This window comes from Notechis scutatus, chromosome 5, assembly GCF_049901735.1.
Source record: "Notechis scutatus isolate UNSWTSFEM ecotype Mainland chromosome 5, rNotScu1.2, whole genome shotgun sequence".
Classification (NCBI taxonomy): domain Eukaryota; kingdom Metazoa; phylum Chordata; class Lepidosauria; order Squamata; family Elapidae; genus Notechis; species Notechis scutatus.
In genome coordinates, this window is record NC_142013.1 from 58,818,763 (window position 1) to 58,843,121 (window position 24,359).

General features: G+C 36.0%; 1 protein-coding gene across 1 annotated transcript in view; it reads right to left on the reverse strand.

Annotated features, from left to right (window-relative positions):
* Positions 1–7,310: 7,310 nt before the first annotated feature.
* USP9X (ubiquitin specific peptidase 9 X-linked) overlaps positions 7,311–24,359 on the reverse strand; it is a 165,222-nt gene continuing 148,173 nt past the window's right edge. Inside the window, exons 35-42 of the mRNA XM_087967535.1 lie at positions 22,963–23,092; positions 21,494–21,679; positions 20,281–20,501; positions 19,131–19,219; positions 15,218–15,374; positions 14,729–14,941; positions 13,263–13,358; positions 7,311–9,040 (exon numbers count right to left, since the gene is read on the reverse strand). Of these exons, the coding sequence (XP_087823661.1) occupies positions 8,906–9,040; positions 13,263–13,358; positions 14,729–14,941; positions 15,218–15,374; positions 19,131–19,219; positions 20,281–20,501; positions 21,494–21,679; positions 22,963–23,092 (1,227 nt within the window). The 3' untranslated portion in view covers positions 7,311–8,905. The remainder of the gene's footprint in view (positions 9,041–13,262; positions 13,359–14,728; positions 14,942–15,217; positions 15,375–19,130; positions 19,220–20,280; positions 20,502–21,493; positions 21,680–22,962; positions 23,093–24,359) is intronic.

Sequence of the window (24,359 nt, forward strand, 5' to 3'; positions counted from 1 at the left end):
ATTGACTTTGCTTGTCAGAAGGTTGCAAAGATGATCACATGACCCTGGGACACTGCAACTGTCATAAATATGAGTCAGTTGCCAAGCGTCTGAATTTTGATCATGTTACTATAGAGATGCTACAATGATTTTAAGTGTGAAAAATGGTCATAAGCCACTTTTTAAAGTGCTGTTGTAACTTCAAACCATCACTAAATGAACTGTTGTAAATGGAGGACTACTTATAATTTCTTTAATCCCATCCATCCATTTTATTCATCATCTTCCCCTTCTTCCACACTGTAACTTCTAGTTCGTGTTACAACTGGGAAATGTATTAGGACCTTAAGCAAACACAGGGTGGGGCAGAAATTTGATTGAAGAAACAAATATAATAGTCTTACAGGGCATGTAGGAAAAGACTGATGCACCTCACCACTCTCTTCCTTTGCAGGGTTTGGATTCCCAGTAACCTTGGTGCCTTCTTTCCATGCCTTCTTTTATAGCTGCCATCCTAGAATTCAAGCCTGTCATATTCAAATACTGTATTGAAAATGGTTGTTACCCACATGGAACAGTTTGCAGTCCTTAATAACATCCATTAAAATCAAAGCATATGTTTCATGGATTTTACAGTTTTTGCATCTCTAATGTCGCAAACAGCAATACTGCAAAATAAAACAAGATGCAATGTTTAGAATCAGCCTTATAATGACGTTATCCAAAGCATAAATCCCAGCAACACTATCTGCTAATGATAATACATAAAAAGGTTGAAATTAATAACTTTGGAAAGTTAACTTTTGTTAATGAGGAAAGTAGATTAATATTTGGGCTTTCTAAAATATCCTTTCTGTAGAGGAGCATAGATGATATTAATCCACTCTCTCTTTAAACTCCAGACTCTGATTTGGATAAAGATCTAATGGGGAGAGAAAAGTTGTATCTCTTCTCTATCCATCCCTTTTTTGTTGTTCAGCATTTCTCAAAAGGGCACCCTCAATTTTCTCCCCTAGAAGTTAATAGCATTGATGAATAATATATATTCAAACTTAAGAAGAATGTAAATGAATTATGAATATTTCAAATGCCTATTTTATTTGATAATGGAAGATTATTCTTCAGATCCATTAATTGTTCAGTTTCAGCAGATGTATTTTTTTTAGAACTTGGACCTGCCTTCATTCTGAAGAAGAGTTCATAATTTGCTGTTTCTTCATGCCCCAAGGAGTCACCAGAGCTAATATTCAGCTCTTTAACTTGGCAAGCCCACTTCAAAAACAGGACAATTGTATCCAATCCTGGTATGTTTTAGATGTATTTGGCCTATAACTCTGTGTTCCCAGCCAGCATGATCTCAAATTTGTCAGGAAATTCTGAGAATTGTAGTTATGTCTGAAAAGGATCAGTTTGAAAAGAGCTGCTATAGAGTTGAGAGCAAATATCTAAAGCAAGTATCATCTAGACTAGTTTTATGATCCCCATCAATTTAGAAGATGACTCCTTCGAGGATTAATTTTGATGAACATACTGGAATATTTAATTTTCAATTATAGGTTTGGTATAACTTAGCTGATTCAATTAAGTTATACCAGTTAAGTTTAACTGATGTGTTGTAGCAAAATTTTAACTACTTTGTACTTATAAAGTTTCATTAATTTAATGTAGTTATAACTTTATATATTTCTATATGTGCATATGTGAGGCAGAGTATCCCGCAATAACATATTTGCAGATAAATTATCGTGCTTTAGCCTTTTTACCGGAAATTTAAAATTATAAGTAGTATAGTGAAGCAGAAGATATTCTAGGGCAGCAAACTGTTAAAAATTGCAAATGAAATATATAGCTCCAATGTCTTAGGCAAAATATTTATTTTAGTCTGCTAATGAAAAGAATGAGCATTAAAATGTAACTATTTCATAACTTGTGAGAAATAACATTTTAGCCTTTCTTAACCAAATGGCATTTGAGCTGCTGAGATAATACAATTCCCTTCTCAATGCAACTTCCTGCTCCCATGCTTTCAAAAACCAGTAGAATCTGAAAGTACATATTTGGAAGAGCAGGAAGGAATGGTCGGGAATGGGAAATTGCATTCTATAGGATCCAAAGTTGTACGCCAGTATTACTTGCTACTTGCAAATTAGAAGTTACAATGCTCAAAACAGCAAAGTTTAAGTCCTTTTAGAACTACTGTTCAATAATATTGATAGTATATTTGAACACTCTACTATAGCTGTGAGAACTTTTGCCTGTTAAGAAAGCAGAATATTTATTAAGACATTAATAACCTACCTCATTTTTTAAAAATTGTATTTAAATACAAAAACATCAGAACTTAAATCATGTCAGTTATAAGGGTTAAAAAAGACTGATTGAGAAAGCATTTAGCATTTATAAAAGAACACGTTTCAATATTTAAAAATAAAAATATTGCAAAATATTTGGAATAATTAGTCCCAAAGAAAGAAAAGGTTATCTGTCCTGAAATCATAGTCATGTTCATTGGATTTTAGTTCAAGCTCTTTACTTAAATTTCCCTTTGCCCTTTTGTAAGTAATGATAGAAACTCTTGTAGCAGGAAATCCAAGTTTACACCCATTGGACTATTTCCCTTCTTTGGTGGGAAGACAAGCCATTACATGTGGACAGTCAGAAGCCTGCTGACGCTGGACCTTCCTGGATGCGGTGCCCATTTGTGAGGTGACTTCAGTGGAGGGAGAAAGCTCCAGATGCAGGATAGCAGTTAGCAGTAGAACTTAGACTAATATACCACTTCACAAAGCTTTACAGCCCTCTCTAAGCGGCCTACAAAGTCAGCCTCTTGCCCCCAACAATCTAGGTCCTCATTTTACCAACCTTGGAAGGATGGAAGACTGAGTCAATCTTGAGCTGGTGAGAACTGAACTGCCAAACTGCTGGCAGTCAGCAGAAGCCTGCAGTACTGCATTCTAACCACTGCGCCACCATGGCTCAATACAAAGAAAACTAAGTGCTTTAGAACAGTTATTGTTCAAAAGTCAGCCAAACAACCATAATACTGTACTGAAAGCGACACATTTTTGATATTCAAAAACAGACTTGAAATTAGAAAAAAAGGTAGATTAAGCAATATTACATTATTATTCAGAGGTAAGCCAGTATAGAAAGAGGCATACAGAAAACAAATGTGCAGGAACAATCAGAATCCTTTTGCACTCAAAGTAATTAAAAAAAAGAAAAGAAACAAGGTACACCATGAATTTAGTGAACATTTAGCTGTTTACATTAAGAGCAACTGATGCATTTTTAAAAAGAAAAAAAGGATGAACTACCAAAAAGATCGCATTTTTAGAAAAGCAAAACAGTAAAAATGTCATCCAGTTTGTCCCCAAAATTAATAGAGTAAAATCCTGAAAGTACCTTTTCTTTTTAAAGGGTCAGAAAATTAATCCATATCAAATAAAACAAATATTTTTGGTATCATTGTGACTGGTGTGTGGGTTGGAGGGAAATGACAAAAGCTGTTTAATAAATGTTAGAATTATTATTGGATCAAGAAAAAGCAAAATGAATTAAAAAGATCTATAGAAAATAAATAATTTGCTTGGCATACACTTTGACAGTTGTGCTTGTGTCAGTCAATGGACATCCCCATGACTGAGACTCATTTTCATGATAGAAGTTTGAATTGCTACCCATCAATGACTCAGCCCTTGGTAGTGTATTCGCAGGGATATTGGGTAGAACATACATTAATGCTGATTACTCCCAATAAAGCACTTGTGAAAGATTTAAAAATCAGAAAACAAAAAGAGAAAACCCAACTGCATGCAGCTGGTAAGTTACTACAGTGACAGAAATGAGGAGTGATTTTCAAGTTTAGGTACCCTTGGTCAAAATGTAGATTGGATGAACAGAAGCTGACACCTTTACGTGTAACAGTTCAACAGATCTCTGTAAGGTTTGAAGGCCTACTTAATCTTTATGTGGTGCTTACAGAATCAGAATGAGAAAATGGTGAATATAATACTGCAGCCTGTATTTTCCCTTCATCGGTGCTCATTAATGCTTCCTTTGGCAGAAGTTAGCAGCTTTCATTTTTCTATTGTTAGTAGTCTTATTTGGGCTTTTGATTTTTGCCTCCCTTTCTCCCTCACTCGCATAAGATTTCTAACTCAGAAACAATCTTGAAGATTGTTTGAAGACCATTTGATTGACCTTGAAGACCATTTTTAAAAAATAGCTTCTATTTTAAATAAATCTGAATCAGAGGTATGTTTTGGATCACTGTCTTGCTGAAAATTCAACCTATTTTCAGCTTTACTATGATTTGACTGAAGATGCATAATTTTTTTCATCCAACTATAGTACATAACCTTAATAAGAGAGTCTGATGCTGAAGGAGTAACTTGCCCAAGGCTATCTAGTGAGCTTTCAGCAAATGAAATTCAAACAGGTAACTTCCTGATTTGTAGTTAGGCCTGTCCCTAAGTACATGCTTTGTAGTAGAGCAAGTCACCAATGCAGGTAGTAGCTTTTAGTAACCTAAATGTATTTATTTTAGACACCTGGAAGCCCTTGTGATTCAAATCCACTTCAATACATAATTTATATGTTTTGATTTGGAAAAAAACAGTGAAATTCAGTGTAAAATTCCTCACGAAATAGGAAGTAGCAGAAATAGCTTAATATAATGAACAATATTAATTCTGCAGCCATGTTTAAATAGACAAATAAAAAAAAGCCTAATTTCAAAAATAGGAAATTGAGAAACTAATTAGAACATGTGTAGATTTTATCTATTTTGTTTCCAAATGTAAAATAAAGAAAAGCTTTTCTTCTTTTTATATGGTTCCAACCAGCCAAACAAAGTTGATAGAGCCTACAGCCAAATGTATAGCTAAAACAGGATTAATATGTAGCAACTTGCTTCTATTTACTGTACTGGGAGATTCTTTTGGGGGGAAAAAGTTGGATTTGGTAAACTAATTATGAAAGAAAATGGAAAACAGTACATTTTAGCTACCTCCTCCCCATTCCCCCAAATAGTTTCTTAGAGGTAGAAGATAACTGTTCCAATTCAGATAGATTCTGAACTCAATTCTTGAGTTCAGGATAGACTGTTAGAAGGAATAGGAAAAGATAGAAGCTCTCTTCTGTCATTTTTTTTTCATATTTTAGGAAAGAAATCATTGCAAAACTGCAAATGTTTCAGCCAAAACATTTATGACTCAGTAACATACAAATCACCACCTGACATGAGTATCATGAAATGGTACACATACAAGTGTGAATTTGCCCTATCATATTTTTAACTTGCCATAATCTCCTTTGAGAGAAAAATGTTTGTAGTTTTCTGAAGTATTTATTTCTTGCAGAAATTTATTGGGATTTTTGTTTGTTGGAGAATAGTTTTTATGAATGTGAATCCTAGCACAATCTGTGTTTAACAACATCCGTAACGATCTATTTTATATAGCACAAACATTTAGCCATATAACATTTGGTAATATTACTATTTTTTTATAAACAGTACATGGAGATTAGTGAACACTAGGACTATCTGAAAAACAAAACAGTATTTTGATCAAGCTCCAATGAAACACACAGGAGTGTTATTGGGATAATTCTTCAGATTATTCCACCTAGGGAATATGCTTTTCATGAAACATGAAACCTAACACAAACATTTTGCAGCTTGTTTTTAAAGTGCAACTTCATTTAAGAATACCTGTACAGCTGTGGAAAGATCATGTATTCTTCTAAGTGTGCCAAAAGAGGAAAGAAAAACTATTTTATTCTTAACACTACACTGACTATTTCAAATACTTACTGTTTTTAATTCACTTATGAACAAAGGACATTCAAAAGTTATCTCAATATATACACATTCTCTATATAATTATTTCTAATTAATTCTGTCTGAAAAGCAAATCAATACATGCATTTCTAAAGCTAATTCTAAAAACAAACTACATTATGGAACTTAAGAATTATGAGGTTTAAAATTCTATTTTGGATATTTTTTTACATCCTGCTTTTATTTCAGAGATCATTGCAATCATGCTTACCATTATTTCCCACAACTGCTAAAAATTAGAATCTAGTTTTGTTTTGTTTTTTAATGAATGAGGTTCCTGTGACTTTTGGCATTTAAAAGTGAAAATACATTAAAAAAACAGCAAGCTGGCAGCCATGCATACTTATTTAATTAGGTTAGGATTTAGCAGTGAGAATACTAAAACAAAACATTTAGTATTCATGGAGCTCAGTGATAAAGAGTTATACGTATACAGAATTGGTCCTATAAAAATGAAAGCTATTTTTATAAATACATTCTGATAAGAAAATTGCTATTTTTCTCTACAGCTGTTCAACTTACTTTTGTTTGAATCTTAAAATTATTTTTTAAAAGGTAAGATTAACATTAGGTGAATGACTTTTATGGAAGACAGCAGTTTCTCCTTAGGTGTTAAAAACAAAAAACAGAATTCAATAATAAAAGTAAAAGTAAAATCAAACATTTAGGCACTTTGAGGACTTGGTTTTAATGTGTGCCATCAATACTGAGGTAATAAAATTACAGTTTTGAAGCTATTGTTGCCATACTGACAGAAGCATAAATTACTGCGTAGAACATTTTAAAAGGAATAAATCTAACATTTTGCCAAAAGCAAAAATAATTCTCATGTTTCTGCTACCATTGACTTCCAATTAACCATACTCTCATACAGTTTTCCGTAAACTTTATAGAAAGAACCCTAAGCTGAACATTTGAAAACATGGTCCCCCATGGAGGGTAAAAAACATACAGCATTGTGAACCTAAGTTCCACAATTGTGTCACACTTGCTTCCCCCACTCCCCACCTCCAAGGCTGAAGTAAGAACTATCTTGTTTTGAAAGGCAAAGAGTCTTTGAAATAACATCTAACAATAAATGATGGACTAAGGGATTGCTTGAGGTTCTAACACAAAATCAGAGTATTATTTTGTTTAAACTAGTAGTAAATTTACCCAGATAGATGGGTAAAGCTTCAGTCAAATGTTGTTAACCAATCTAAGAAAATGCTATTAAAACATAACAATATATTAGAGCAAACCTGGAACGGTAACATGAACACTGTTACCTAGAATAAAAATGTGTTAAGACTCTAGTTACACTAAATTGCAAAAGAAATCTGTGATTTCCTCATTTTACTTATTTCAACTATAAATCCTAAATTTGATAAGCAGCAGTTTGTATTATAACTTAATAAAAATACCAGAAAGCTTGTGCTCATTAAATATATATGTACATATAAAACATACAAAAAGTACAAGATAGTCACATTAAGAAACTGACAGGTTTCTTTTTTTATTCTTTGTAAAGGGTCAAATTTCTGTCCACCAAATCTCACTGTGACTTTTGTTCCAGAATTCAGTATAGTGCACAGAATTCAACTACCTGTGCATTCTGTTTTTAAAAAAAACCACACACATACCACAGGACAAAAATGGTCTTCTTAAATCAAATTCTATTTGTGAATTCAGCAAAATAAATTTCTGTAAAATAAAACAGCAAATATTTAAATAGTATAGGGTGGGCTGTATCTGTTTGCAGGGGGTATTTGGTTTTTTTGAAAGGTTCCAAAATAATTACACACATTCAAGTTACCAATTTTAAATTTAAATACAGTATTTACTGATGAGTTTCTTGAAGTCTTTAAACAAATGTTTACTCTGGAACAGAGATACTTCGGGTTTATATTTGACTAACCAGTAGTTTATTTACTTTAATCAAACCCTGCTCCTAAGGTTAAGATTTCTCTTATAATGGATATAGAGCTAAGACAATTCTTGCTTTCAAGTAGAATTGTGCATGAGCAGAAAATCAGCAAGTTAACTTGGTGCAGTGGCACTCACAAGTATTGTGTGATTTTGTTGACTTCCACTTCACTGCAGTGCAGTATAAAGGAAAGTATTAGAAGTTTTATCAAATAAGCTCTATTGAAGAAACAAAACAAGCACACCAAATAGTCTCTTATGCTCCAGGCATCCTGGCGTAGCAAAATTTGCATATTCGTTTTAATTTTTTTAAATTTCCTATTACTGAAAACTAAATGTGTTTTTTTTCACCCCATCCAGAGATAGAACTGTCAAACATCAGATGTGAGGAACATAAGTGCAACTGAAAAACATCAGCCACTTTGCCCAACCCTCCCTTCGTGTTTTATAACCCAGGTGTCTGAAGAAAAGGTTTAAACAGCAGTTGTCGTTTTGGACAACTGAAATTTTCTTTCCTCACTGGCTACTCTAACTTGGTGTGAAGCCATGCTAAATGTTACAGCTTAACTATAGCTTCAAGTGATTAACTGAATACCAGAATGGAAAAGGCAATGGAAAAAGACCTAGAAACAAGGTATATCACCAATTTTCCACATCAACCAAAGAATTAAAAGGTTACCAGTCATTATGATGCTCATAGTAAAATGGACTCCAGTGGCAAAGAATTATATGAAAGTATTTTTTCTGGTTGACATGAAGAGGCTTACTTTTTGGGTGGGGCAAGGGTAAGAAGTGGAGTTGATTTAACTGCCATTAGGCAGGCAACACTGGTTGTAGAGCGCAGCTGATATATCAAGAAATTAATTGTTGTAGATCTGTGAGTCTCATTCAAGACAAAAAAAGTTTCTTGTTTAAGAATTAACAGTCAAACATTAATATACTATATACACCTTTGCCATTTACACATTAGCATCAGGCCATTTATTACAAAACACTATACACTTTCCACTGCAGGCAGGTTATATATTGACAGCAATTTTCTGCAGATAAGACAGTGAATAGACTCTTCACTCCATGTTGATTAGGAATAGTTTTTCAGCCAGACACAGAGAAAAGTTGGACTGTAAGGCCTGGGTGCACAGTCTTGATGGAGCAAGTTAATTATGTGCATTTTCACTATTCTTTTGTCTGAGGTGGTGAAACTTCTTCACTGCCTTCATAATTTTCTTGTGCTCGTTGGCCAGTTCGCTGAGGATTGTTCATATGGTGTGCTGCAGGCCCTGTATATGGTTGTCCATGCACATGGTTATTCTGCAAAAAGAAAAATACATTTTAAGAACAATTATTTGACTTTCTTTACTTAAGTAGCTGATTGGTGGACTAGTTTGTAACAGTCTAAAGCTGTGATGGCAAACCTATGCCACATGTGCCAGAAGTGGCATGCAGAGCCATCTCTCCGGGCACACCAGCCATTGCCTGTTGCCAGGGGTGGGATTCAACCGGTGTTACTACCGGTTCGGTGATTACGTTTTGCGCACGTGTGTGCACTTTGCACACATGCGCGCCAGACGTATGCTGCATGCACACATGTAATACACCTTAAGCTGTGCTGCCTGGACAGCTGATGAGTGCTGTGCGCAGGTGCGCAGCGTTTCAAAAGCCACTTTTTTACTGCTTTTTCAACCTCAGCTGTGCCTTGCAAAGCAGCTGAGGTTGAAAAAGCAGGAAATAAAAGACAGGTAAGAGTCCGGGCAGGCAGGTGGGCCAAACAGCAGCAGATACAGAACCGGTTCAGTGTCTGCTACTCTTCAGAGCTACTGGTTCTATAGAGCTGGGCAGAACCGGTAGCATCCCACCCCTGCCTGTTGCTCTTCCGGGTTCTGGCGCGCATCTAGTCTTTGCATGTGCAGGAGCACCAGAAACTGGAAGAGCAGCTCCCCGGAGCGCATGTGCATGCCGGCCAGATAGTCTTTGCACACACATGCACATTAAAAATTGGAAGACCAGGTGGCTGGTGCGCATGCATGTGCCAGGAAGCTAAGCTTCCGGTTTCCGACTCGTGCTTTGGCACTCAGTGCCAAAAAGGATAGCCATCACTGGTCTAGAGTAAAACTTATCTGTTAACAAAAACAAGACACGGCTTCCGGTTTTGCAAGGCTTCGGCGGCGGCAGGAATTCGCGACTCTTCGCGATTCCTGCAGCGCTCGCTGCTGAGGTGCCTCCGATCCAGACGGATCTGGAGGATATGGTTGCCCCGTAGAGGCAACCGAAGAGAGAGGGGATCCGGATTGGGGTTTGGGGGTATCGCAAACCCCCTCCTCAGCCGGCAAAACCCCTTTTTCCCAAAGCGGTGGAGCGGCGGTCAGCAATGGCCGCCACAAAGAAGCCTGCAGCCGGGTAAGATTCCCGCAGGAGGAAGTAGGAGAAAGCGAAAGTTTTGGCTGAACCGGGACAACAAGAAACTTCTAAACATCCTGGAAACTAAATCGTTTGAAGGATACATTGTCTCCCAAAGAAGATTGTAAAAGCGGCGGAAGAAAACTGGAAAGGGAAAGTTATTTTCTTTCACTCTCCCTTCCCACAGAAACAGCAGATGGAAATCTGGAAAACCTGCTTGGGCATAGAAGGTAATCTAACTTGAAATTTAAAGCCAAGGGGATAAAGGATTTCTGGACATTGGAATTAAAAACCTAAAATTCTTTTTATTTGCTATAAGTGGAAGGGAAGAGGTAAAGACTTATTTTAAGATTGTACTGAAGGAGACTGCTTTGAGTTTATAAGATCAGAAATAAAAGATATTACGACTTCTAGAAGACTACTTTGGAACTGTGTATTTGAATTCTACCCTAGGAAGAGAAAATATAGAAAGAAGAAAGTGCTAAATGAAACTATTTGCTCTGATTTGGTTTGCTTTGTGACTTTGGGATTTTTGTAAACTATTTCTTGAAAGATTAAAGACATTTGGGTTGTTTTTTAAAAAAATGGCATTATCTTTTGAAGACTTACAAATGGAATTTCAAAAATTGAAAGAAGAGGAACAAGAAGGCAAGGGCTCTTCTGGATCTATTCCACTTTTTAGAAATGGCGATTTCTACCTATCAAGAAATACAACAACGACAGGAAGGCTGGGATGAAGAAGAAGAAGCCATCTTTAATGGACAAATACTCTTAGTGGAGGAAGAAAAGCGAAAGGGGGGCAAGGAAATGGTGAACTCAGGACTTAAAAAAGCAACCAAGAAAAAGAAAAATAAGATGAAAAATCGATATGATGTCAGAAAGCAACAGAAAAGAGAAATACAACAGAGAGGGAAGACTAAGAGAGTGAAATTTGAGAGATGGGGGGGGTCAAAAAGCTAGAATTGATAAGAAGGGAAGGGAAAAAGGAAAGAGAAGTTTTTAAACAAGATGTTAAAAAACAGGTTTTTTTCAGCGATAAGGGGTAAGATATAATTTTATAAAAATGATTCTGCAAAAGTACATAAGATTGTATTGTAGATATTAGTATTTGAAACTGAGTTAGAAAATATTACATGTTAATAATGCATTAAAGGGAAGCTATGAAAATGTTTAAGATTTAATAATAGAGTTTAATTTCCTATGAAACATTGTTCTTATTATATTATAAACTTAATATTCCTTTTTTTGGTTTTATTACTACTTATTAAATTTAATATTATTTGCTTGTTTTATTATTTTGAAATGTAGTACTTAGAATGTACGAAGCAGAATCAGTATGGAAAGTATGTATTATTTTAAGTGTTAAATTTAGGGGAAAGATAAAAAGTTGTCATACTTCAACCAGTGTTTACAGGAGAAATATTGTATTAGAAAGAAAGGATAAATAGATGATTGAAAGAGAACGGACAAAAGATGTAAGTATAATTATTTAAATTGAGATGAAATAAATAAAATAGAATTAAAAGAGTGAATAGGAGAGAGAAAATATATAGAAAATATAGAATGTTAAATAAGATATGAAATAATATATTAAGTGAGCACGAATCTGATTTATGTCTGTACAAAAAGATCTAACCCGGGGTAAGCCACTTTCCAAAAAGAAGTTTTATGTATTTTTGTTTTGTGTAATGTTTATCTATGTTTGAAAAGATGTTGGAAGAGAACTAATGAAACTATATACAATGAATATATATAGTTTAAGGCAAAAGAAATACAATTAAATAGAAGGAAAGGGAGCAATAAAGAGAAGTTGGGAAAAGATATGAAGTTGAACAGATAAGATAAATATACATATTAAATTGTGTGTGTGTAGAAATGTGATAATTTGGAATTATCTTGTTTTTAAATAAGATGTTTTATTTGTTTTTTAGAAAAGATATCTTATGTTATTACATTCTATGTTTTGTTTGTTTGTGTATTGTTTTTAAAAAATTAATAAAATTTGTTTAAAAAAAAAACAAGACACAAAATAATTTATAATGAAACCAAAATGTCAATTTACTGTTTAACTATATGCAAGAACTGAAGAAAAATAAATATGCTATCCAATCAGTATAAACAAATAGCTGGGGAAAGAAGGGAAGAAGAATATTCAGAATTGAAATGGTGAGAAAGTAGTAGCATTGCTTATTAAAGAAAACTGTCATTAATTTTTTGCCCCTTAGATGCAGTAGTCAAACATAGTAAATTGAGTCAAACATAGTAAAATAATTTACATCGTATGTATTAACTAAACTAATTTAAAGAATTTGTATACAATAATGTAATATAAATTGGGATCAATTATAGCCTAAAATTGAAAGAAAAATTAAGTCATTATGCAAGTTTGGAAGAGAGAAAAGCAATCTCTTGAGAATAAATCATATATTTACAGATAAGGGAGGTGACTGATAAAACATGGTCAATTTTGTGACAACTAGATCTACATCTAGAGACATTAGTAAAGAAAGCAAAATGAAGGCAAATAAGAAGAAACTAATATTAATCCATTTAACAAATTGGTTAATAAAAATATCCACTTGAGCATTTAGTATAATTTCCCAGTGTAGTATGAAAAAATGTTGGAGAAAAGAAAAAAAAATTCTGGAGCTAAAAAATAAGTATTAAATCTCAAAAACTTGAAGAAAAAAAGAGTGCATTTTTGAAATTTCTAAGAAAACTGGAAAATGAGCCAAAACCAGGAGGTGTGATTATGACTATGCCTGGGGCACCAAAGTATCTAGAACTGGTCCTGACATAAACACTATGTTTGGAAATCAGGACCTAACGTATGCTTACCAGCAATTTCTGTAAGCTACAGCTTATATAATCAAACTGATTTGAGAATTATAGACTAAAACATTTGGAGTGTGCCAATTGTCTTCTATTATTAGCAGTCACTTTATGCAAAATGTACACATGGTTTTAGATATTTTGAGGCATTTAGGCTTGCTTTGTAAAATTGTCCTGCAAGCACCAACAAATGTTTGCACAGTATCTAAAAGGCTGGCTGTGATTAGAAAGAAAGAGATGGAGTTGCCTTTCACTGATGTTATAGCGAAGTAACAAATTCTCTTTAAGATTCATCTGTGCTCACCTGTTGATACTGGGTGCCAGGTGAATGGGGGTACAATGGAGCATCTTCTGGTGGAGAAGATTCATGCTCATCAGGAGCATCTGGATCATCTGGTTCCTAGAAATGAAATCCACTCCATTAAAAAAATTGGCAAAATCTTTATGTTTCTTTTTTTATTTAAAGATGATTGTTTTCCTACACATTTTAAAGCTTACACAGTATAGACATTTTAACTCATTAATCTAATTTTTAAACTACCAAATACAGAACGAAATCATTCCATTTTTGTGCATGTATCACTTTCAAAGGGAATTTTATATGTATGTACTTAACATCTTGGTATATTAACATCTACAACCCTCTTGCCACTAATGTATGACCCATAGAAACATCATTCTACTAGCGTTATGTTTTTATCATCTACATTTTCTTCACTGTGAGATTCCAAACTGAACAACTGAGTTCCTAATAAAGGAGAAAATAGAAAATGGTGCATATTCTGCCTCACACATTTGCAGAGCTCTGTTCTACTGGAATCATACCTGTTTGACTATGTTGACTTTTGCCCTATCGTCTATTCTTAGGAAGAATACATAATTTACTTATTTTAATTAGCTTCAAACAACTAGATATCATTCAATATTTACTGATTACTATTATGTTAAAAAATGTTGGCTTAAATGGATTATTCTCACACTGACTATGCATATGCAGCACTGGACTAAGAGGGTCAGGTCAGAACTTCTAATGGTTGTTGAATTAGTTTTCCAGTGGTATATTAAGTCCAATGCACTGATTTTGGCTCTAAGTTTATGTTTTAAATAGAAGTGTGTGATACAGCACCACTCCATGGTAAACTGGGTTTTTATTGTGAAAAGAAAATAATCATGAATATGAAAACGGGGGTTGATAATAACTGAAATTTACTGGTTTATGAAAATGTCACAAACTCTCTTATATCTTACCTTTTTCTATTGCATGCTCAATATGTTTGATATTATGATCTATAGTTCAGAACTTTGAACTTCACTATGGCTTAATTTATAGTATGGAGAAATCTTGATAAAATCAAAGAAATAAAAATCTGCAAATTTAGAGAACTGATGCTTAAATTTAAGAGTAGAACTTGGAAAAGAATGGAAATATAATATTTAATGACTTCTCTTTTTATGTAAGACTTTTTTCTTCAATATGTTGTATCAAGGGAAAAATATATTGGTATAATAAGCCTTTAATATTAATATTTTCTATCCAATGTTAACATGCAAATCATCAGCTCTTTTTCAAGATTTAACACAATCAAAATAACTTCATTAACACTGCATGAAGAAACTATAAATTTCTGGTTTTAAAAACTCATATTAAAGTGTAATATCAAAATTATATTACACTTACACCATATATCTATTATATAAGCTGTAATTCTATTAAGAATTTTGTGATAGATTGTGTATCAATGAATTTCAAAATAACATTAGATTTCTCACCTCTTCGGGGCACAATTCACAAGCCTTTGCAAGAGTCATTCTCGCACTGTGAGACCTCTCCAGAAAGTAACCATTTGATGTTTCATTACTCTGTACTGGTGGAGACCAGTTATTGTATGTATACTGTGGGTTGCCAGTGTAAGGCCGACGTTCTAGCTCATCTCCAAGCCACTCTACTGCCCAGGTCCATTTTCTCTTCAAATCTCCATTGCTCTGTAGAGAAAAAATGAAGTCATTCCATATTTGAAGAATTACTCCAACTCTTCCATTCCATACAGCTTTTAATATAATGTATTGTTTCTTGCTCATGACTGAGAATTAAAGAAATACTAAAAATAGTATTTCTATAGAGAGGCAGGATTTCACTAAAATAATAACTTCATTTAGCTAATTTATTCTGCTGAGAATTCAGTTGTGACCAAAAAAGCCTCCATCAATCCATGTTTTTTTAAATGAGCACCACACAAATAATAATATTGAAACCATTACCTGTAAAATTTGATACGCCACAGGACAGTTGCTGAAGAGAGCCACCATACACTTTATACACTGATAAGCCCTTTTTTGATAATGGTTCTTGGATCGTTGAATGGTATCAAACAGCCCATCACGATCATCTGGAATTCCTTTAAGTGCATTGTGAATCCTTAGGGAATCCAAACAAATCAAAAGATCAGAATTTCACAAAGGCTAAAAATCTATATAACTGTCTCTGTTATAAAAAGGTAGTTTTACTCCTTTCCAACTTCTCATCTGGATTAGACCCAGTGTTATTTTACAAAGAAAGAACTGGTATTCAGCAAAGACAAATTTATGCTAATTTCTCTTCCTAACAATTGTTAAATTAATATTCTGAGCTACAAAAGGGGGAAGGATTCATTAAAATCACTTTCCTCACTCTTCTGGGATTTGTTTTAAAAAATAGCAAACAGCTTTGTAATTAAACATAATGGATTAGTATCACTTTCTTAATATTACCAGAAACTAAATAAAGAGAACACAGAATATCTTGGAAGATAATTGCAGAGGGCCAACTTAAGAAGCAGTAAAAATCATAATGCTTGTAACATTAATATCTGAAACTGTAACTAATATTGATAGAATATCCACTTATCTATATTCATTAAGGCATCTAAATAGCAGAATATTAAATACCTATTATATAAATATCATTGTGCTGAAGCAGTACACTATTAAAATGAGAAGATGGAGCAATACATGATCTATAATGTCAACTCGTAAAGCATTCCTGGCCTGCTCTCCTCTGACCAGTGGTGGTATTCAGCCGATTCACACCTGACGCTCGCCTCGCCTCGCCCAGTCACTCCTCTCTCCTATGCGGTACACTGGGTCCTCGTGGCTTGCCTCTAACCTGCCTTCCCACATGGTGCTTGCGCCCCAACTAAGCATCCCTGATATGACTGCTCACAGGTAAGCCTGCGAGTCATGCTAGCCCCCCTTGGCCATTTCCGGGACCTTGTTGGGCCTCCCTTGCTGTTACCAAGACCTTGCCTCGCCTCCCTCGCCATTCCCAGGACCTTGCCGGGTCTGCCCCGCTGTTCCCTGACTCGGCTGGCTGACAAAGTCACCACACGGCACTCTCCCAGGTCTTCCCTACCATGAGGCAGCGACGGCATGAGCGGCGGCGGAGGTGCAAGAAACCTGATTGCCCAGGTGGGGAGGAAGGAAAGCCCTGTCCTGCAGAGATCCCAAGAAGGGCAAGGGAGGCCAAGCAAGGTCCCAAGAGCTGCCAGCCAGAGCGGCGGGCTGGGGCTTTCCTTCCTCCCCGGCCAGGTGAGCAGCCTTCTTGCACCTCCACCGCCGTTCATTGCGCCGCGGCTGCCACTTGGGAGACCTGGAGAACTGGCAGGACTGGTCGGTCAGGCGAGGCCATCCATATGATTGCCCAGTGCCTGGAAGCTGCGAGGGTCCGGATGGAGAGGAAGCCACTCCCCATCGCTTGGAAGGCCAGGAACAAGATGGAGCCAGACTTGTGGGACGCTGCCCCCCTCTGAGGGTCCCTTTCTGTCTCCCCAAGTCAGAGGAGGTGGGTGCCTCCTGGTCCTCTCCTTCCTATACTGTCATGTGGGGAGATGAAGGTGCTGCCCCTTTACCAGAGCAGCCCTGTCCCTGAAAGAGGCTCCTCCGAGGGATTCAGCAGCCCCCCCAACCTTCCCCCAGGGTTTGGAGACTGGGCTCTGGTGGGGGCCTTTGCGGCTGGATGGCATTATGAAAAGAATGCGGATTTTTCTGTATATTAATTTTGGAGAATTGAGAAATTCCAGGGGGGGGGAGGGAGTTGATTGGTGGCAGAGCGCAAGGTCGAAGGGGTGAAGGCTTTGCGCTCCAGTTCCTCCTCAATGAGCGGCGAAGGTGTGGGGCAGTGCAGGGCAAGGACTTCAAGGGAGGCAGAGGAGGCAGTGGTCTGTTGTTGGTCGTGGCTGGTACGGCTGCCCCGTGTGTGACGAGTGGGGCCAGGAGAGGCGCGCACCACGGCTGTCCGTTGGGGCAAGGCAAGGGGTGAGCAGGGAGGCGCAGCTGCAGGATGAACGTTGGGGGCCTGGGGAGCTCCAAGGGGTACATGGGTGTGTGGGGCGTTTGTTGCTAAGGACAGAGAGTTTTGGGTGTGAGTGTGGGCGGCAGAGCAAGCGGCAGTGGTGGTGCCCAAAAGGGAGGGCAGGAACTCCCAGGGCTGCTTCCTGTAGTCCCACCACCCACCGGAATACCTCCACGAGCTTTCTTTGTTCTCCCGCTGCCCGTTTCTCTGGAGCTCGCTGGATCAGTTCGTTCCAGACTAGGTGTGTGTGCATCATGAGAGAGTGTGTGAGTGTGTGTGTGTGAGAGAGAGAGAGAGACAGAGACAAGAAAGAGAGAGAGAGAGGGAGAGGGAAAAAGAGGAAGAGAGAGAAAGAAAAGGAAAGAAACAAAGAAAAATAAGAGGAAAGAGCAAGGAAGAGAGGAAGGGAAAGAAACAAAGAGAAAGAGAAAGAGAAAGAAAGAAAAATAAGAGAAAAGAGAAAGAAAGAACAAGAAAGAAAGAACAAGAAATAGGGAGAGAAAGAAAGAGAAAGAAAGGAAAAAGAAATAGGGAGAAAGAGAAATAGGAAGGAAGGGAGAGAGAGAGAAAAAAAAACCCCTCTGTGCTATTATTTTAACTGTTCCATTATTTATCATATATTAATATTTTACACTGTCCCTACACCTAGAGTGATTTTACTACCTTTCTTTTGCCCAGGTACTTTTCAGAGTTTACAATACACGCATTCAATGTCCAGAGCATAAATACATGTGTGTTTAACAGAATTGAAAGGGACTTTGTGGAGGTCTTCTAGTCCAAACCCCTGCTCAAGCAGGAAAACTGAGGATGCCAAACTCTGAGTAGCGGTCCTGGGAAAGGTGTCAGAATAACAATAACACTTTGATGGGACCTTGGGGGGAACCCTATAGCATTTCAGAGAAACGGTTGTCCAGTCTTTTCTTAAAAACCTCCAGTGATTGGGTACCCAGAACTTCTGGAGACAAGCAGGTCCACTGGTTAATTGTTCTCAGTGTCAGGAAATTTCTCCTTGGTTTTAGGTTGCTTCTCTGTTTATTCAGTTTCCATCCATTGCTTCTTGTTTGCCTTCTGGTGCTTTAGAAAATACATTGCCCCTCCCTTCTTTGTGGCAGCCCCTTAAAAGCCTGTTGCCTATCACACTCTTGGGCAAAGCATGCGAGCCATTTCCTCCTTTCAGTGGTCCATGAAAGTATATCTATAGTATGTAAATAATAAAGTCAAAAAAGGTGAACAATATTTTTACAGAACTATAGATACATTGAGCCCAGGTGTGACAAGGAATGGCGGGGGGGGGAGGGGCCAGGTGAAGCACCCCTTGACTTGAGTGACATTGAGTTGGCCACACTCACCCAGTCACATGACCACCACGCCATGCCCACCAAATAAGCCACGCCCACAGAACCAGTAGTAAAAAAATTTGAATCCCACCACTGCCTCTGACATATAGTTAAATTTAATGATATGTTAAAGGGTTGAGCTAATTCTATGCTGCTACTTAATGGATGTATCTTTAGTTTAACTACTCTTTTATATATTCTTCATTATATTAGCAATGCTATATTTTCAGTTTCACTTTGATTCATCTTTAGTTATTATACTTTACCAATAAAACATTTAAATGTCAGGAAGAAGAAGTAACAGATTTTGTGTTAGAAATATATTTATCCATTACATATCCCCAGTGCAAATGCGTATATAAATTTAAAATCTGTCATTCAAACTTGGTCTGACTTTGAATAAATCCCATTATTAACAGATCCTTTTTTGGGTTAGGCAAGTTAATAGTTTTAGGCTTCTAGTTGGTTTTTGAAACAGAAGAAAAGACCAAGAATCTCAAATGCCAACCTGTGAGTCTGCCAAGAATCCTCAATTAGTAAGATTTGAAGAAGTAGATCCAAATAAGGCCGAAGTTCATATGTGTAAGAATATGCAACCTTGAAACGAAAATATTTAATTACAACTTCTGATAATTCAAGCATATCTCACATATAATATGTATCCTGAATTAGTATTATGAACCTTTTTAGGTCATAACAAACTATTGGGAAAATTATTTTAAGTAAGGTTTTATAATTAAATGATTAATTACTCTTCATGTACATATGCCTGTATGTGAATCTAAGTGTGTGTGTGTGTGTGTGTTGTGTGTTAAAATTACTGAATTCTAGGTATGTTCTTTATTAGAATAAAATACTAAAAATACACATGTATTTTCCAAAGTTTTATGCTTTCCCACTAGATTAGTTCACATTAATATCAAATCAATTATCAAAAAATTGGGGAATTCTATTTTTCCTTCTCCCTATTCATATTCTAGATCTACTGATACATGGCTATGGCTTCTGATTTTAGAAAGCAATTAAAATAAAACATAGAACTTGTTAGTACTGCAACATCAAACCCAGAACTGCAGCTACATTGCAGCTAACTATGTTTTTTGTTTTTGTTTTGACAGTACAGTGAAACTTATATGACTGACTGCGAAGGGAAGATCTCCATTATTTACAAACATGCATTATATATAAAGGTTCATTATTACAGCTATTTAGCTCATGTGCCTAAAGACACCATAATGAAAAGTTGTATCATTTTAATGCATAACATTTATGTCATAATTTCATTATACAAATTAGTAAACCACTGTGGAAATATGGTCTATCTCATGTAAAACCCTTTGTTAATTGAGTTTTGCCATGTAGTGTAAATTAAATTGCCTAAAAACTATGTATGAATTGCTTCCCATGCACTGAAGTTGCTTCTTCAAGAGCAAAAATCAGTTCTTAAAGTTCAGTTCTTAAAGACATATTATGAAACCAATTCCTGTGAGCTGGTTCAAGAAGCTTCTATTACTTGTTTTAATATGCTGGAGCCATTTTGCTTGGAAATATATTTGAGATGTGGGATGCAAAATTTTAAATGGTCATGAATCAAACTGTACATATATCAGTAACAATGATATGACAAAACCATAGGATACATTTTTTTTTGCTTTTACCTGCCAAAGTAATTCACTGAGAACTGTAGATGAAAACTGAGGATTTTCCCAACAGCAAAAGCGAAGTAGTTTGATAGTCTCTTCTGAATTACTACAATCTTCTATAATTTTTTTCACATAACTGGTCCGCACAAACAAAATGTCTGCCACATTTTGCTGCAGTGCCATTATTGGTTGTGATAAATTAGGATCACCGTATGGATTGCTAAGTGGAGGATTACCTAAAATAAGTATGCAGTACTTTTATTTTTTGCTCTTAATGATATATATTAATAACATCAAATTCTAAAAACCATGCTAACACACAAACGTACATATCTCCTGTTTAACAGAAAACTCTTATATAGGTGTTTACCAAGATAATGGGTGGGCAATTAATTTTCCCAAAGGACATGAGAAACTGGAACAGTTGTGGAGGGCTGCCATCTCCCTCCCCACTGCCTCCCTACCCACCGTCACTGTTGGTCAGTCAGAGACAGCCAAAGGGCCAAATGTGGCCTGGATGTGGCCTGCAGGCTGTAAAATGCCCAGGACTGACCTATTGTACCAAAGATACATATATAATTGAAGCTGCAAGCAATTATTTGCAGAAACATCAGTTAGTTATGTAAAATGTCATTCCAGAATGTGGTGGTTTTTTTAGTGCTGCAGTGCTCTCATAGTGAAGCTAGCTATTTGGTCATACTACTTGACAACTGTGTTAAAACAAAAGTCAAAGTAAGTTTTATCTATCACTGACATTGATTTCTATTCTATTAGCAAATTTAATAATATAATTTTCTTTAAAAATATAATTCAAATTATGACATTGAAATTAACACAAGGAAGCTGATGTTAAAGTAAAAGCTAGTACTTTTTCTAAGGACAGAATATAGTCCATGCTTCTAAATGGAAGCATTCTAAAATTTCCATTTTCTACTTCAAACTGATTCATGCTGTTTCTTAAGAAAGCATCTCAGAGCCTAATCACTCTCACCTCTTTATCAGTACAGAATATAAATCAGTATATTCTGTATACATGTTATATTGATATATACATGTTCAGTAAGATCTAACAGTAATGAAATTTCTTATGCAGAACAGCCGATTTAAGCTTCTCATTATTTAAATTTCCTATTATTAAATCTATTAGAAACATGTAGCAAAGTTTGTCCAAATTCCATCACACAGGTTTCATACTAAACACATCGTTTTATAAATTGCAAAATAGTACCATTAATAGAAGATTGCATTCGTGATGCCACATTGCAACAGCGGATTAGTTGGGACACCACAGTGTATAGTTTGCCCAATTCAGCATACTGGTATTTGATTGGAGGACCTGGGCCTTCATCCAGTGCCACAAGCATAAATGTTGCAGGGACATTTAATTTTAAAAGTTGTGTTTTTTCTGCTACACCTAAATAGAAAGGTAATAAGAGGGAAAAATCATTAGGAATCTAATAATATTTGATCAAAATATTATCTACAAAAATTCAGTGGAAGTGTGAATATAACCAGGCAGCAACAGCTAACTGACCCTAGTAGATTCCAAAAGAGTATTATCAAATCTAATTAGCATTTGAATGAGGACTACATGGAAATCTGAAAATTATCAATTAAGAGTATCATGACAGGAAAACATCCCAGAAGAAATAAATTGCAAATTACTTCCGTACATATGTCAAGAAATTAGATACATGCACCAAAACTCAATATTGGCTGAGTTTTTAGTTATGCATCACAACCAGTTAAGTGATTCAAATCAGTGAACAAATATTTCTCATTCAATAAGATATAATAGAGTATAAGGTGCAAGAGACCAGGTCCACATGTGAAGGTTCAAGTTTCTTTATTCCTTTCTCTCCAAGTTCAATCCGGAGCTCTGTTATCAGCTACAGAGGCCTTCAGGAAAGCCTTGCCAGCTGCAGAAAAAACGGGCTGAGGTGTGTGAGGCCTGGCTGCAGCTGTCCAAAGATAAGTAGTAGGGCAGCTCCACCTCCCCCAACCCACCCTAGCTTAATTTTTAGCCGTGTACCCTCGAGTGGGCGTGGTCTTAATTAGGGCTTATTTAGGGGGGTAGGGCTTATACTGGGTGCATGTGTAAAAATCAAGCTAGGACTTACTTTCAGAGTAGGCTGTATTTTCAGGGAAACACGGTATTGCCCTCTCCAAAGGCTTGAGTGAAGAGCCAGGACTTTAAAGCCCTTTGAAATCCAAGAAGGGTGGGTGCCATTTAAATTTCGGGGGGAACAGGACCTTATTCAGAAGGTAGGCATTGTTACAGAAGAGGTGTACTTCCAGGATCCTAATAGGTGGCATTGTTTATAATCAGCGCAACTTAGAGTGTGCCAGTTCTGACATATATTTTTACTCCACCCTTAAAGTTTAGAAAACATTTAATACTCCCTCTAGCCTTGGATTCAAATATATATTGATAATAAATATTTCACAGAAGCCTCCCAATTACTGATTTTTTTCACTTAACAATTGGAGGGAATTTCCAGAAGGTAACTTAAAAACCAGAGTTTTCACTGTAAAAATTTCCCTAACACCCAATGGGCTATATAAAAAAATGGCATGAACCTTTAAATGGGATTAGATTATTTCAAAGGGAAGGGAAACAGAGAATAATATGGCATAATCAGATGAAATTATCTGGATATTTAGTTTAATTGTTTTTAGAAACAAACAGAAAATTACCTAAGTTGGCATACATCACGAACAAGTTGAAATATTGCTGTAAATGACGTCCATGCTCAGACACTTCCCTTCTAAGAAGATTCAGTACAGCTCTTAACAAATGGTCACTCAAACTTAAATTGTCATATGCCTATAAAAATGAGGCAAGTTAAATATCTATTTACAGGCTAATTATATTAGAACATAAATTACAGTTTTATTATACCTTTTTAAGGGATCAACTGGACTAGAAGCAAATCTCAAATCACAATGTAATGAAAGTGAGTATTAACTATTTTATACTGCTGTGAAGATCTAGTGTAATGTATGCACACTGTATGCATATAATGTAGAGAAATAATAATTGTCTGACCAATCATAATCAAACAATATCTGATTATCTCAGGCTCTTAGCAAAGTCTTGATAGGTGGATAAAAACCAAATTCAGTTTAAACATCTGGCTAACTGGGCAACCAACCACAATAATGATAATAATATCCCATATTTTTCATTACTACACACACACACACACACACACACAAATATATATTTGTATATTTGAATAACTCAAGGCAGTCAACCTAACTACAGATTGATGTAGGACCACAATTAAGCCCAAAATTTCCATGCTAAACAACGCAGTTGTTAAGTGAGTTGTTAAGCAAATCACTACTGTTATTAAATGAATGTGTGTTCATTAAATAAATTCAGCTTCCCCCATTGACTTTACTTGTTGGGAACTAGATGGGAAGGTTATAAATGATGATCACATGACCCGGGACAGTACAGCTGTGATAAATACATTCCAACTGTCAAGTGCTCAAATTTTGATCATGTGACCATGGAAAGAATGCAATGGTTGAAATGTGAAAAGTATAAAGCCATTTTTCAGTACCATCATAACTTTGAACAGTCACTAAACAATTGGTTGCAAGTTGAGGACTACCTGTAATAGTCCTGCCTCCTGTTTTCCCCACAACTTAAGTGATTACCTCTTCCTCTCCAAGCTAAATCAACTAAATATGAAGCAGATATCACCTGCCAGTTATATTCAGGAAGTTAATACAGGTAATCCTTGACTTACAACCACAATTGAGCCCAAAATTTCTGTTGCTAAGCAAGACATTTGTTAAGTGAGTTTCCCATGACCTTTCTTACCACAGTTGTTAAGTGAATCACTGTAGTTGATAAGTTAGTAATATGGTTGTTAAGTGAATCTGGCTTTGACTTTGCTGGTCCAGAAGGTTGCAAAAGGGAATCACATGACCCTGGGACAATGTAACCTTCAAATGAGTCAGTTGCCAAGCAACTGAATTTTAATCACATAACCATGGGGATGCTACAACAGTTGTAAGTGTGGAAAAACTGCCATAAATGATTTTTTTCAGTGCCACTGTAACTTCGAATGGTCACTAAA